Source organism: Chiloscyllium plagiosum, unplaced genomic scaffold (genome assembly GCF_037043375.1).
Source record: "Chiloscyllium plagiosum isolate Xiang-an unplaced genomic scaffold, Cpla_swu_hap1 HiC_scaffold_15, whole genome shotgun sequence".
Taxonomy (NCBI): domain Eukaryota; kingdom Metazoa; phylum Chordata; class Chondrichthyes; order Orectolobiformes; family Hemiscylliidae; genus Chiloscyllium; species Chiloscyllium plagiosum.
Window position 1 is genome coordinate 29,467,298 of NW_028270153.1, and position 15,593 is coordinate 29,482,890.

Below are 15,593 nucleotides of genomic sequence, written 5' to 3' on the forward strand. Positions count from 1 at the left end.
TTGGATGTGGAAAGTATTCTTTTATGGGAGAATCTAGAACAGTTTGAAAATAAGGGTTTACCAGATTAAGGCAGAGATGAGGAGAATTTTTTTTTTTCTCAGAGGGCCATGAGTCTTTGGAATTCCCTTCTTCTAAAAGGTAATGGAAGAAATGTCATTGAATGTTTTTAACGTATGGGTAGATAGATTCTTATTAAGCAAGGGAGTCAAAAGTTATCAGGTGTGTGCAGAAATATGGAGTTATCATATCATCCATGATCATATTAAGTGGCAGGGAAGGATTGAGGGACCAAATGGTCTACTCCCGCTCCTAATTTGTATATTCATGCAGCCAAACCAGAATCATTCAGTTTAGGTGTGTTGGTAGGACTTGCTATGAAATATCACTAATGTTTCACTGCAACAATTTTTCTAAGTTTCAACTGTATCCCATATGTTCGTCATGTTTAGCATTCAAAAGATTGTAAAGTTCTGCAACAGCTTTGTATGAGTGGAGCCAGTCCAATTCCCTCTAAACTGCAAATTTCTTATTCTCTCAGGGGATGTGGACACCAATGGCTGGGCCAGCATGTATTACTCATTCCTAATTATACTTGACAGCGTGGTGAGCTGCATTCTTAAACTGCTGTAGTCCTTTTGATGTAGGTAGATCCACAATGCTGCAAGGCAGGGAATTCCAAGACTTTGACTCAGTGACAGTGAAGAAACAATGATATATTTTCAAGACAGGATGGTGAATAGTTTGAAGAGGTGAACTCATGTGTACTAGTGTTCCCATGTGCCTGCTACCCCCATGTCCTTCTAGATGGTACTGGTCATAGGTTTTGAAGGTGCTATTTAAGGAACCTTGGTGAATTTCTGCAGTGTATCTTGTTGTTGTACACTCTGCTTCTACTGAGTGTAGAAGGTATGATCTGGAGGTCCCCACACAAGTCAAACACAAGCTGGTTCCTTTAAGTTACCAAACTTGTGCAACCATTCAAGAAGCATAAAGGTTCTGTCCAGATAAATACGAAATGCTACACAAAACAAAAGGGAACATGACACACAATGCTACAACACTACTTGGAAAAGTAAATCACAGGTTACATTACCTTCATACATTTCTCATGTCAGCTACTTTCTTGTAGATTTGCCTTACGTCCATGCAAAAAAGGCTATCCTAACTCATGTCTACATCAGTACTTCAAGTGCACCATGTACAAAGGCTGCAGTACATATTTCACAACAGTGGAGGATTTCTGAATAAAATGAATCTTTGAATCTCTTTCCCTCAGTTCAAATAAGTTTAACTCAGCCAACTGAGGCAAAGGATAGACTAAGTTTAATGCAGCCACAGGGATAAAGGGTGGACTAAAGATGGGCAGATGCTTAGTTAAAATAACAGAACAGAAATTTGTGCCATGTTCCAGGCATGTCATTTTAACTGAAAGTCTCAAGCTGCCCTGCAAAAGGCTGGTTTGATTATGTAATCAGCGCAGCATGTGACTTAGTTGCTGAAATAGGAGACTTGCCTGAGCTCAATACCAGCCAATAAACCTAATAAAATTAATGAAACATAATTGCACTAATATCAGATAAAAGCAATATGCAACTGGCATTGAGTGGCCCTTTGGATCTTGTTACCTAACTTGTTATTTGAGAATGCTGCTTCCAAAGCTCTTCTGAAACATTTGGATTAACTTTAATCCAGTCATCTTGGATGGTACGTTTGTTAGTCTTTACTAGATAGGAAAACACTTGGAGGAGATGGAGCAGCAACAGCCTCAGGGCCTTGTACAATCACGGAACCCATTCAGAAAATAAGATAAAGGGGCTGGTTATCAGACACCCTAGCCACATATTCATGCTATGTAAGAATCTGGTAATGACCATCTCCTCATAACATAAAATGACATTATCATTGCTAAATCCCCAAATTAAATATCCTGAGATTATACTTGACCAGAACGAGACTAGTCATATAAATACTGCAATTAGAGTCAGAGGCACAGACCACCTTTTGTGTGAAGAAGGTGCCCCTCAGGACCCTTTTATATCTTTACCTCTCACCTTAAACCTACATCCTCTAGTTTTGGACCCCCCTACCTTGCAGAAAAGACCTTCGTCCTCATGTCTACATCCCCATGATTTCATAAAGCTCTTCGAAGGTCAGCCCTCAGCATCCTGCTCATCAGGGAAAGAAGTCCCAGCCTATCCAGCCTCTCCTTATAATTTAAATCTTTCAGTATCAGTAACATACTTGTAAACCTTCTTGCACTCTTTCCAGTTTATTGCAAGAGCAGGATCAGAGCACAAGAATACTGCAGCAACTAACTCACCTCTTGACTCCCAAGGCCTATCCATCATCTACAAGTCACATCAGGAGTGTGATTTAGTGCCACCCCAACTGCATTCAGACAACTTGATTACATTCTGGACCGTGCATTCCATTTAATTGCATATATCCACCATCTTAAACATTCAGCTTTTCCACCACCATTAATAAATGTAGCATTTAAACAAAACATTGGATTTTCAGTCAATGACATATATAAGTGCCAGTTTAATCATCTATGAAACATTGTGAAAAAGGAACACACATTTTTCCTATACAATTACCACAAAATCAGATAGTGAAAATATTACAGTATACTGTCTATGCATAGCTTATTGTATCAGATGTGTTACAACCCACAACATCCTTCCGCACTCATTTATTCCGATGTAACTGCAAACCTTTCAATATTTCTTATTGTGCCACCCCAGCAAATCCAAATAGATGATTAACACTTAACTTCATTTACTGCCTTTGACTCATAAACATTGATGACATTGTCCAATAAAAAACATTTAAAATGTCAAAACTTTGATGTTGCTCTGAGCTGCCTTCAAGGAGATACAAATATAACACAGATATAATAAAGTAATGTCTTGGCCCACAATCTTGTGCTCAATGTGGCAAAGTACAGGGCCTCCCCACATGACATCTCTATGCAGAGTGGATCTGCACTCAATTTGCAAGAAAATAGATGCGGCACCATCAGTTCTCTAAAGTTATTGCTTGCTAATTATGTTGCAAACATTTCATCTTCCAAATTACAATTGGAAAAAGCTTTGATCCTAAAACAAGGGTAAAAAATACCGTAAAACCATAGTGAATAGAAAGTGTTCTCCTTTTCAGTCAGTGCAGAATCTGATTGCTGCTTGGCCTCTGTATACTACGTTCAAGAAACCCCAGCCTTGAAATTCGACAGTGAAAATGTTCCCATGTGAGCATTTATCACTTCAGAACCAAAGTATTTTTTACTCTATTTCCACAGAGGCTTAGTTGCTCTGTTAATAGGAAGGAACTTCATACAAACATGTTAAGTTTATTAAATGCAATGTAATTTCCAGGTCTATGTTACAACCACATTCTGAAACAAAGCAAAGTGGAGCAAGATAAGGATGCTGAGGCGATATGGTGGCTCAGTGGTTCAGCACTGCTGCCTCACAGCGCCAGGGACCCGGGTTCAATTCTCGTCTTGGGCGACTGTCTATGTGGAGTTTGCACATTCTCCCCATATCCGCGGGGGTTTCCTCCGGGTGCTCCGCTTTCCTCCCACAGTCCAAAGACGTGCAGTGATCAGGTGAACTGATCATTCTAAATTGCCCATTGTGTTAGGTGCATTAGTAAGGGGTAAATGTAGGAGAATGGGTCTGGGAGGGTTACACTTTGGAGGGTCGGTTTGGATTTGTTGGGCCAAATGGTCTATTTCCACACTGTAGGGAACCTAATCTAGTTATAGTAATATTTATACTAAATGTTTTCTTCAAGTTACTCTGCCTATTATTTCAATTGGTAACACTTCAAGCTTTTCAGCACAGACCTTGGATATAAATATTCAAGGATGTTCATCAGAAAAGTTCGAGCATTGGCCCAATGAGTTGTTCTGAAGTCATTGATGTCACTGCACAGAAAAAGGCTCTTCACTCCAGCCGGTATGCGCTGGTCAAAAACAACCACCTAACTGGAATTAATAGTATTATAACCATAGGCTTTATACAATGGTCATGTTTTAAACTCTTTTTTTTAATTTACAGTAAATCAGTAAATTTTACAGTAAAACAGAATAAACTGGAACAAAGGGGATGGTGTGAAATTAAGCTGTAACCTGCCAACTGATAAACCCATGAGAACTGGTTGCTATGGAGGCAGTCAGTCCAGGTCAAAATTTATCCAAAGTCAGGTGCAAGCTTTTACATCTGGACAAAAAGGAGAATTCAGCTGACCGTATTGCTGCAGACTTACGGATTCTCAAAATTATGCAGACCAATGGATTTGGGTGAAGTAAAAACAATATGCCAAATAAAAAGACATCAATTTGGGTTAATCACCAAGTGAAGGACATCTGATGACAGATGTCACGTTAGAGGAAACAAGTGTGAAAGGTTAAAGACCACAGATTCCCCTCAAGAGCCTTATAAAAGAAGATCGATTTTAATATGCTCAAAGTGAAAAGAACTTTGTTTAAAAAGCTACTGGAAAAGGCCTTGGCAAAGGAAGTAGAAATGAGCTTGATAATAGTGGAAGGAAGTGAACTTTAAACTTAAAACCATAAGTCAACGGAGAATATGATACAATGTACAAATATGATGTGGGGTAGATACTAAGGGTCGTAGAGTTATATGTCATGGAAACAGACTCTTCGGTCCAACTCGTCTGCACTGACCAGATAGTCCTATTTGCCAGCATTTGGCCCATATCCCTCCAAATTCTCCCTATTCACATACCCATCCAGATGCCTTTTAAATGTTGTAATTGTACCAACATCCATCGCCCTCTGGCAACTCATTCCATACATACACTACCCTGTGTGTGAAAAGTTGCCCCTCAGGTCCCTTTTAAATCTTTTGCCTCTCGCTTTAAATCTATGCCTTCTAGTTTTGGACTTCCCCATTCTGGGACAAAGAGCTTGGCTCTTCACCCTATCCATTCCCACCATGACTTATAAACCTCAGCCTCCAGGGAAGAAAGCCCCAGCCTATTCAGCCTCTCCCCTAAGCTCAAACCCTCCAGTCCTGGCAACATCCATCTAAATCTTTTCAAAATTAACAACATCTTTCGTACAGCAGAGAGACCAAATTGTACACAGTATTCTAAAAGTGCATCATCAATGTCCTGCATAGCTGCAACATTACATCCTAATTCTGATACTCAATGCACTGACCAATGAAGGCAAGTATGCCAAGTGACTTCTTCAACACCCTGTTTACCTGCAACCTTACTTCTATAGCTTTGTGTATTAGTTGCCTACTAAATAAAGCTAAGTGAATGTTGATGTTAATATTCATTGGTCTCGATATAGATCATAATAGTGGTCAATTTGTGTAATCTTAATATGCCTGGACTTAATAAAGTTTATTATGAAGACAAACCATTTAGAAACTGATATATAGATTTTAAAGTTTGAGTGTACAACATAGAGCTTATTTTACAGAAATACACATCAGGAATTCAGGTGCGGAGGTTAAAATGTCACTCAGCATATTCTGTCCAATCAAAATGTTCCATCTGGCACAGAGATTTTGATTCTGTATTGGGAGCCTGAATTCTTGAAACCTTTCTCTGAGTTTTCAGTTAGAACTTTACCTGGTACTGAGGGACTTCTTCTGTAGTCTTTACGATACTGTTTTCACAAACAAAGTCTTCTGCCTGATTTGAAGGCATCTTATTACTCTCCAAAGATTCTGTAGTGAGGTCAATGACGGGATTTTCTGTTATAAAAACATCAGAGGGAGTTTTCCTGGTTTTCTGGAGCTGAAATGAAAAGAATCGAGAAACAAGTAAGCATCATAATTTGTAACAACATTCTTTCACAAAATGTGAGTGTCAACAAAACATTATGAATGTCAATCATCAATTTTTTTTGCTTACAGACAGTGCTTCAAGTCATGTAGCAGCTTGTTCCTGTTTCCCAAGTAAAGTCAACATTTTACAACATGATCCATATTTTTCAATGGATTTGGAGGCTGCTCAAATCGATTACCTCAGCTTCTGGAGCTAGAAAATCTTTCTCCTACTTTTGATTGTGTATCACAACTCAAAAAGTTTGAAGATTTTAAAGACAAAATCCAAGCCATATGGTTTTAGGGATAAGGTACTGGAAAACGACAATGTTGTCGAGGAGAATACCGAGATACAGGCTACTAGACTAGGTGGGATTGAGGTTCACAAGGAAGAGGTATTAGAAATCCTGCAGAGTGTGAAAATAGATAATTCCGCTGGGTCGGATGGGATTTATCCTAGGATCCTCTGGGAAGCCAGGGAGGAGATTGCTGAGCCTTTGGCATTGATCTTTAAATCGTCATTGTCTACAGGAATAGTGCCAGAAGACTGGAGGATCGCAAATGTGGTTCCCCTGCTCAAGAAGGGAAGTAGAGACAACCCTGGTAATTATAGACCAGTGAGCCTTACTTCAGTTGTTGGTAAAGTGTTGGAAAAGGTTATATGAGGTAGGATTTATAATCATCTAGAAAAGAATAATTTGATTAGGGATAGTCAGCACAGTTTTGTGAAGGGTAGGTCGTGCCTCACAAACCTTATTGAGTTCTTTGAGAAGGTGACCAGAGAAGATAGATGAGAGCAAACTGGTTGATGTGGTGTATATGGATTTCAGCAAGGCATTCGATAAGGTTCCCCACAGTCGGCTTTTGTACAAATTACGGAGGAATGGGATTGTGGGAGATATAGCAGTTTGAATAAGTAATTGGCTTGCTGAAAGAAAACAGAGGGTGGTGGTTGATGGGAAATGTTCATCCTGGAGTCCAGTTACTAGTGGTGTACCGCAAGGGTCGGTGTTGGGTCCACTGCTGTTCCGTCATTTTTATAAACGACCTGGATGAGGGCAGGTCAGTAAATTTGCAGACGACAGAAAGGTCGGTGGAGTGGTGGATAGTGACAAAGGATGTTGTAGGTTACAGAGAGACATAGATAAGCTGCAGAGCTGGGCTGAAAGGTGGCAAATGGAGTTTAATGCGGACAAGTGTGAGGTGATTCACTTTGGTCAGAGTAACCGGAATGCAAAGTACTGGGCTAATGGTAAGATTCTTGGTAGTGTAGATGAGCAGAGAGATCTCAGTGGTCAAGTACACAGATCCTTGAAAGTTGCCACCCAGGTTGACAGGGTTGTTAAGAAGGCATACACAGTGTTTTAACTTTTATTAATAGAGGGATCGAGTTCCGGAACCATGAGGTTATGCTACAGCTGTACAAAACTCTGGTGCGGCCACACTGGAGTATTGTGTACAGTTCTGGTCACCGCATTATAAGAAGGATGTGGAAGCTTTGGAAAGGGTGCAGAGGAGATTTATTAGGATGTTGCCTGGTATGGACAGAAGGTCTTACGAGGAAAGGCTGAGGGGCTTGAGGCTGTTTTCATTAGAGAGAAGGTTGAGAGGTGACTTAATAGAGAATATAAGACAATCAGAGGGTTAGATAGGGTGGACAGGGAGAGCCTTTTTCCAAGTATGGTGACGGCGAGCACGAGGGGACATAGCTTTAAATTGAGGGGTGACAGATATAGGACAGATGTCAGGGGTAGTTTCTTTACTCAGAGAGTAGTAAAGGTATGGAATGCTTTGCCTGCTTTAAGTACATTTAAGTCGTCATTGGACAAGCATATGGACGTACATGGAATAGTGTAGTTTAGATGGGCTTCAGACTGGTATGATAGGTCGGCTCAACTTTGAGGGCCAAAAGGGCCTGTATTGCACTGTAATGTTCTATGTTCTATATTAATGGATAGAGGATTGGCTGACTGGCCAAAGGTACAGTCAGGTTAATGGGGTGTTTTACAGGATGGCAGCTAGTAACTAGTGAGGCTCTGCAGACGTCAGTCAATGTGGGACCACAACTATTCACATTATATATTAACAATCTGGATATGGAAGCTAAGGGTATTGTTGCTAAGTTTGCAGATGATACAAAGATAGGAGGAGGGACAAGTAATGTTGAGGAAGCAGGAGGCTGCAGAAGGACATGGATGAGTTAAGAGAGTGGCAAAGAAGTGTCTGATGGATCACAATATGGAAAAGTGTGAGATTCTGCACTTTGGTAGGAAGAATAAAAGCATACATTATGTTCTAAATGGGGAAATGCTTTGGAAATCTAAAGCACAAAGGGACTGAGGAATTCCAGTTCAGGATTCTGTTAAGGTTAGTCAGTAGGTTCAGTCGGCAGTTAGGAAGGCAAATACAATTTTGGGAGTCATTTTGAGAGAGCTATAAGACAAAAGCAGAGATGTGCTGCTGAGGCTATATAAGACTCTGGTCAGATCGCATTTGGAATATTGTGAGCAGTTTCGGGCCCCATATCTAAGGAAGAATGTACTGGCCTTAGAGGGGGTCCAGAGAAGGTTCACAAGCATGATCCTGGGAATAAAGAGATTGTCATTTGAGGAGGAGTTGAGGACTGTGGGTCTGTGTTTGATAGAGTTTAGAAGAATGAAGAAGGTTCTCATTGAAACTGGCAGAATATTGACAGGCCTGGACACAGTGAACATGGAGAAGATGTTTCCACTGGTCGGAAAAGCTAGGACCAGAGGGCACTGCTTCAGAGTGAAGGGATGACCCTTCAGAACAGAGACAAAGAGGAATTTCTTCATCTAGAAATTGGTGATTCTGCAGAAGGCTGTAGAGGCCAAGTCATTGAATGTATTTAAGACAGAGATATATATGTGTTCTTGATCAGTAAAGGGCTCAAGGATTACGGGGAGAAGACTGGAGTATACAGTATATTCAAAGCAGATATGTGTAGATTTCTAAATACCAATGATGTAAAGGGATATGTAGATAGTGTGGGATTATGGATTTGAAGTGATGATCAGCAATGATCATATTAAGTGCCAAAGAAGTCTCTTCAGACCAAAAGCCTTACTCTCATTCCTATGCTCCTGAGTACTCAAAGGCTTTAACTAATCGAAGATTCATCCATTTGACAGAGGTAAATGTGAACCCAAATCTCCAATAACGAAGACTGCATCCCTATTCATGCTGTAAAATGGATAGCATGCCACAGCAGTAACAATTACTCATTGCTTGTGTTGTGTTACACTGCCTGTTAGGCTTGGTATTACATCAATGAGAAAGCAAGACACCAAAGTAAAATAATACAGCAAGAAACTAGTACTGCGTTTCTCAAGTCATGGAGCTGCAATTAGCATTGTCGTATTAAGAAGACACTCGGAGGAATATAGGACTGCTGTTAAATCTTACATTATGATTTTTTTTATTCTGATGTAGATATGCTCATTTGATGCTCTACCAAATTTTTGAAATTACTGATGGAATTATGTTATCTTGATAAGCTGTCAACCATAGATATTTGTCCGATAACCTGTTTGCTTTTGAGATACGGCAAAAATCAAAATCAAAATCATGTCTTCTCTAGTTCTCAAATACCTATCAATACTTTCAATATCTAACTTTTGAGAAGCAAATGATCCTATTGTCTCATTGAATTCTCCCACCCCAGCAATCAATAAGCTCATATATTTATATCTCAAAGGAGGAGTTACCTCGCAACCTTTCACCTAATCATGAAAGTACTGGTATGGACAAATTTCTAAATGCAAATATGTGATTTTCCTCAGAAGCAATCACCTGAAATCTCATCTAATCTATATCTTTTAAAGTAATGTTGCATTTGCAGCTTTGTATAAAGTATACATCTGTTCCTACGTCTTATGGTCTTATCAGGAAACCATGGAAACAGGGAAAAAGCACAATGCATTTTTAAGTAAAGCTGAGCAATAAAAAATGTAAGATGGTTTATCTTGTTAATAGATTTTGCCAGATCAATTTAATGTTAGTTTTAGATGCACCAACTGAAGCATTATAACTTTATGCTATCGTGATACTGGGCTTCTCTTAGAAAGAAGTCACCGGAAATGAAAATCAGAAGAGTTGTAAAACAGGTGGCTGATTTGCTACTGTGATAGCATAAAACAGGTAATAGCATTATTGGACTAAGTCAATAATAGCTCCTTTGGAAAGAAGTTCACTCAGCCCACCTTTTAGATATCAAAGTACCATATGTAACAAGAATGTGTCCTCCATAATGCTGCTGTTTGATCTTTAGTAGACATGCACACAGTATATGATGTCAACTATGAAATACAAATACTTACAGGCTAATCAAGTAAGAAAAGAGAACTTTAAAAATAAATACTAGGCTGATCTTATCCAAATCAGTTACATGTCAGTTTGTCATGTTGAGGGAGGGTTTTTCTTCACAAGACCTATCAAGCTTTTTAAACGATTGTCCCTAACTCTCCACACTCCACTCATCTGATGCTAGCCTGATTTTCTCACTTGTCATAATAACCCTAGATGGCTTCTGCGCCTTGTAATCACTCAATTGGTACAGCTCAACCCTTTCCCCATTGGAATTAACAATAACACTATGCCAGGCACTCATTCAATCCCTCACTTTGTCTCATTCCAGAAGAAAACAAACTATAATAAGACACAAAGAGCCAGGAGGGTGGTCGGTGCCCAATATTCAGTTACTCACTTCCTACAAGGAGACAGTCCTGACCATGTCCACCCAACTGGCCATCTGACCACTTACAAGTCCCTCGATTATTATTGAAGCTGCTCTAAATGCACAAAACCATGACGTCCCTAACTGAGGACTACTCCCCTTAGACTTTGAGATATGGCCATTTGCATGAAGCACATGCAATGTCTTACAGAGTACATGAATAGAACATAGTGCAATTGTGAGGTTGACATAGTATGTGCTGTACAACAATATATCCACCCCTTGAATGATGACTGCAGACAACCACAATGAGCTGCCTGATTTTATGTCAATGTTAAAAGGCAATTACAAGACAGGGGTACTGTGATTGTTTACTCTCTGGCTGAAGGGACAATCTGCAAAAAGGCAAGACAAGGTAGGAATGCTGTGAGCTCAAGGAGCTCAATGTAAGTGAGTGCTAAGAGAGCAAGCATGGATCCCTAAGAAGCAGCCTAGTGTGATGAGTACCAGTCCCTGTGCGCAAATTGTCCTTGCAGCAGCGCTGCAATGGAAGATGCCAGTGTAGCACTGAAAAGCACTGAAGTGCAGAAGTGTAGTGTAAGTGGATGAAAGATGTGCTGCAATGATGCGGTGAGGTTGGTATAGGTCATACACTAGTGGCCATGGATATGGGTGCACACAAGTGCTGCATGTGAAATATGCTCCGTGATTTTTGTGCTAGTATCCAAGATGGTGGTCCAGAGGAGCAAATTGCAAGCTGGAGTCATCGGCTTCCAGAGTCGCTCTGGCTTTCATGTCAGGAACTCTCAATATCTTGTTTCAATCCAGCAGTTGCAAAAATGGGAAACTGCAAATTAATGAAGCAATATTAGAAAGCAATCAGGGTGATAATGAATGTTTGCCCATACAAATAGATCTCTCACCTCTTAATAGTGAGAATCTCATTTCATTATCTAACACTTGGAAAATTGGACTTTTTGATCTCGATGTTGGGAAAGTCCTCACCACACATCTCATCCAATTTTCCCAAATTTCTCATCATAGCCCACATCTTTCAGGAGCTGGGAAGATTTCATCCCATATGACAGATGAAACCCAGTGTATTAATACAGAACATATGACGAAATGACAAAATGTCCTATCTAACGGGTAGACTACTATTAAATAGATAGCCCAGCAAGTGTAACTTATCCACAATTTCCAGCACTTGGAAGAATTTGCGAAATATGATGTCTTATTTAAAAAGTGTCAGGATATGTTATATTTGGATATGACTGCCAAATCCTTTAATTATCTGCAGTGAGTTACAAAGCCCAACAATCTTAAACTGATAGAAAAAGTTAACTACGGAGAATTAGGTATCCGCTACGTTTGCAAGAACAACCTTTACATAGTTAATCCAGATTTATACAGTAACTTTCTGGAAATGAAAATAAAGTAAAATATGCCATAAATATTACAGTAGGTTTAAAAAAGATATTTATAATAAGCTGAAAGATTGCTTATAAGTGTTCTAGTGCATACACAGAAATGATTAAACCCAATTATCAACTATTAACATTTTACTTGACCATGCTTGGAGGTATTATGTATTGCTGTACAGTTTTGCTTCTCCATTCCAAATTTCATCTCAAGAAAATTTTTGTTTTGTAGAGAAGAATTTCTATCACTAACATTGAAGATACTCCACAAACAAAGCAACTATGAAAAGGAATAATCTTGGAGACCACAGGTTTAGGGTTCTGATGTAGGTTTAGTGAGCGGCACGGTGGCACAGTGGTTAGCACTGTTGCCTCACAGCGGCAGAGATCCGGGTTCAATTCCCGCCTCAGGCGACTGACTGTGTGGAGTTTGCACGTTCTCCCCGTGTCTGTGTGGATTTCCTCCGGGTGCTCCGGTTTCCTCCCACAGTCCAAAGATGTGCAGGTCAGGTGAATTGGCCATGCTAAATTGCCCGTAGTGTTAGGTAAGGGGTTTTTGTAGGGATATGGGTGGGTTGCGCTTCGGCGGGTCGGTGTGGACTTGTTGGGCCGAAGGGCCTGTTTCCACACTGTAATGTAATCTAATCTAATCTATTCAAGTTCTTTAGTTTGAAAACCTTCCAGAAACTGATTATGGACTAATTAATAGCAGACAATGTTCTAGATTATATCTTCTAATTCCTTTTCAGATCAAAGCAATATTCTGATATGTTGACAGCAAAAAATGTGCTCAATTGCAATACCATCACAGAAGCCAAACAAGGAGGGACATGTACATTCTCAGAAAGCTTGAATTGTTGAATGCTTCACCAAGTATTGTCAAGAATTGTAATATCTGCTGACAAACCCTTACCTCACTCATTCTAAAATGGAGAAATTAATTCAAACATTTTAAAATATTACCAACTACAATACAGATATCCATCAACTATTTTGGTTTAAAAAATAGTAAGTGGAACACACTTAGTTTTCATTTCCTGTTAGCTTACTAGGTAAAAAACAAAGGCTTTCATTTGGATCCATAAATTAAATGCAAGTATTAGTTAAAAATATTATCTTGGCATATTAGCTTGTTGGTGTACTGAATAATATTATATCAGGTTTAGGGAGACAATGGTTCATTATCCAATTTCATGTTTCAAACTACAAGCAAACACTAAAAAACTGGAGATAAAAGAGCAAATCTCTGGCTACTAGGAATCATTCAAAATACAGTGCTGCAGGAGTGGTTGACAAGATAACCTTAAATCAAACTGATTGCCACATTCCTGTCAGGGACAAGCTGTACACTTTGAAGTAAATCTGACCATAAGTAAGTGCTGTTCTGTATGTCTGCCTACTCATTAAGCTGCTTTATGTCGAGTGAGTGAAAATGTCTGTTAGGGACAAAGAAGAGTTGTGAGAAATTAAATGTTCAGCTAATCGTTAAGTCAGTGGTGGGAGGGGCAAAGTTATTATTTCAAACTGTTATGTCAAAAAATGAGCATGCCCCATTTTAGCAGAGTGACTCTGAACTAACCAATTAAAATCATAACAAAGTCATGTAACTTCTTGCAAACTTGATCAATATCTATCAATTTCATTTGTTTTCTACAACATAATATTATTCAATATATCAACAAGTTAACACGCCAAGATATATTTTGAACTACTACTTGTAATTTAATTCAGGATCAAAACGAGTACTTTATTCACCCAGTGAGCTAATTGGAAATAAAAACTAAATGTATTCCACTTATTTTTTAATAATATTCTAAAATGCCTGGAATTTTTCAATTTTAGAATGAGCGAAGTAAGGGTTTGTCAGCAGCTTATAAAGTTCTTGGATGTACTAGGTGAAGTATTAAACCACTTAAGCTTTCAGAGAAAGTACATGTCCCTCCTTGTTTGGCTTCTATGGGATTTCGATGATATTGCAATTGAGCACAAATTTCTGCTGTCTACAGAAGAGAATGTTTATGTTACTTTGATCTTAAAAGAAATTAGAAGATATAATCTAGAACACTGTCTGCTATTAATTAGTCCAAATTAAGTTTCTGGAATGTTTCAACTAAAGAACTTGATCTGCTACAACTCGCCTACCATCACAATACGTCCACGGCAGATACCATCTTCCTGGCCCTACACTTATCCCTGGAACATCTGGATAACAAGGACACCTAGGTCAGACTCCTATTTATTGACTTTAGCTCTGCCATCAACACCATAATTCCAACAAAACTCACCTCCTAACTCAGAGACCTAAGATTCTGCTTTCAACCCTGCAACTGAATCCTCAACTCCTGACCTGCAGACTTGCAATCAGTAAGAATAGGCAGCACCATGACCTCTACAATAATCCTCAACACCAAAAGGCTGCATACTCAGCCCCTTACGCTCCTCCCTAAACACTCACAACTGTGTGGCCAAACCCTATTTACGAATTTGCTGATGACACTACCATAGCAGATCGGATCGGAAATGAGACAGAGTACAGGAAAGAGATAGGTAGCTAAGTGGCATGGTGTAAAGACAACAAACTCTCCCTCAATGTCAGCAAAACAAAGAAGCTGCACACCCGTGTCTACATCAACGGTACTGAGGTGGAGATAGTCAAGAGTTTCAAGTTCTTAGGAGTAAATGCCACCAACGATCTAGCCTGTTCCATCCATGTTGATGCTACAGTCAAGAAGGCACACCAAAACCTCTACTACCTCAGAAGGTTAAGAAAATTCGGCATGTCCACAATGACTCTTACCAATTGTTATAGGTGCACCAGAGAAAGCATCCTATCCAGATGCATAAAGGCTTGGTACGACAACTGCTCTGCCCAAGGCTGTATGAAATTATAAAGTGTTGTCAACGCAGCCCAGTCCATCAGAAAAATTAGCTTTGCTTCCATTGGCTCTGTTGATATTTCCCACAGCCTCCGGAAAGCAGCCAACATAATCAAAGATCCATCTCACCTCAGTTAAACTTTCTTCCACCCTCTTCTAATGGGCAGACATACAAACGTTTGAAAACATGTACCAACAGATTTAAGAACAGCTTGTTCCCTGCTGTAAACAGACTTATGAATGGACCTCTCATATATTAGAGGTGATCATTCTCTACACCTTCTTTGTAACTGTTCCACTATATTCTGCATTAAGTTCTATTACCCTGATGTATTTATGTTTGGTTGGCACACAAACATCACTTTTGACTGTATCCTGGTATATGTGACAATAATAAATCAAATTGCATTGGTTAAGCTCCATCTACCATTTCTCTGCACAGCTTTCCAACTGACTTATATCCTGTTCTATCCTTTGACAACCTTCCTCATTATCTGTAAATCTACCAATATGTCTGTCACCTGCACACACACATAATATATATATATAAAAAATAAATGACATAGGTCCCAGCACTGATCCTTGTGGAACACCACAGATCACAAATTTCCAGACAGAAAAATATTGCTCGACAATGACCATCTGTCTTTTATGACCAAGACAATTTTGTATCCAATTTACGAACTCACTGTGGATCCCATGTGACAATCTTTGGGACCAGCCCACCATGAGAGACCTGGACAAATGTTTTAGTAAAGTTTGCATAGGTAACACCCACTGCTCTAAACT

General features: G+C 39.4%; 1 protein-coding gene across 4 annotated transcripts in view; it reads right to left on the bottom strand.

The window, feature by feature from the left end:
* LOC122560172 (DNA (cytosine-5)-methyltransferase 3B) overlaps nucleotides 1-15,593 on the bottom strand; it is a 290,151-nt gene that overhangs the window by 153,337 nt on the left and 121,221 nt on the right. For all 4 annotated transcript variants that reach the window (XR_015759555.1, XM_087994836.1, XM_043710531.2 and 1 more), the window contains one exon: nucleotides 5,615-5,782. Coding sequence is in view for 3 of the 4 variants with exons in the window: in XM_087994836.1 (XP_087850962.1) it covers nucleotides 5,615-5,782 (168 nt within the window). In the remaining variant the exon portion in view is untranslated. The remainder of the gene's footprint in view (nucleotides 1-5,614; nucleotides 5,783-15,593) is intronic.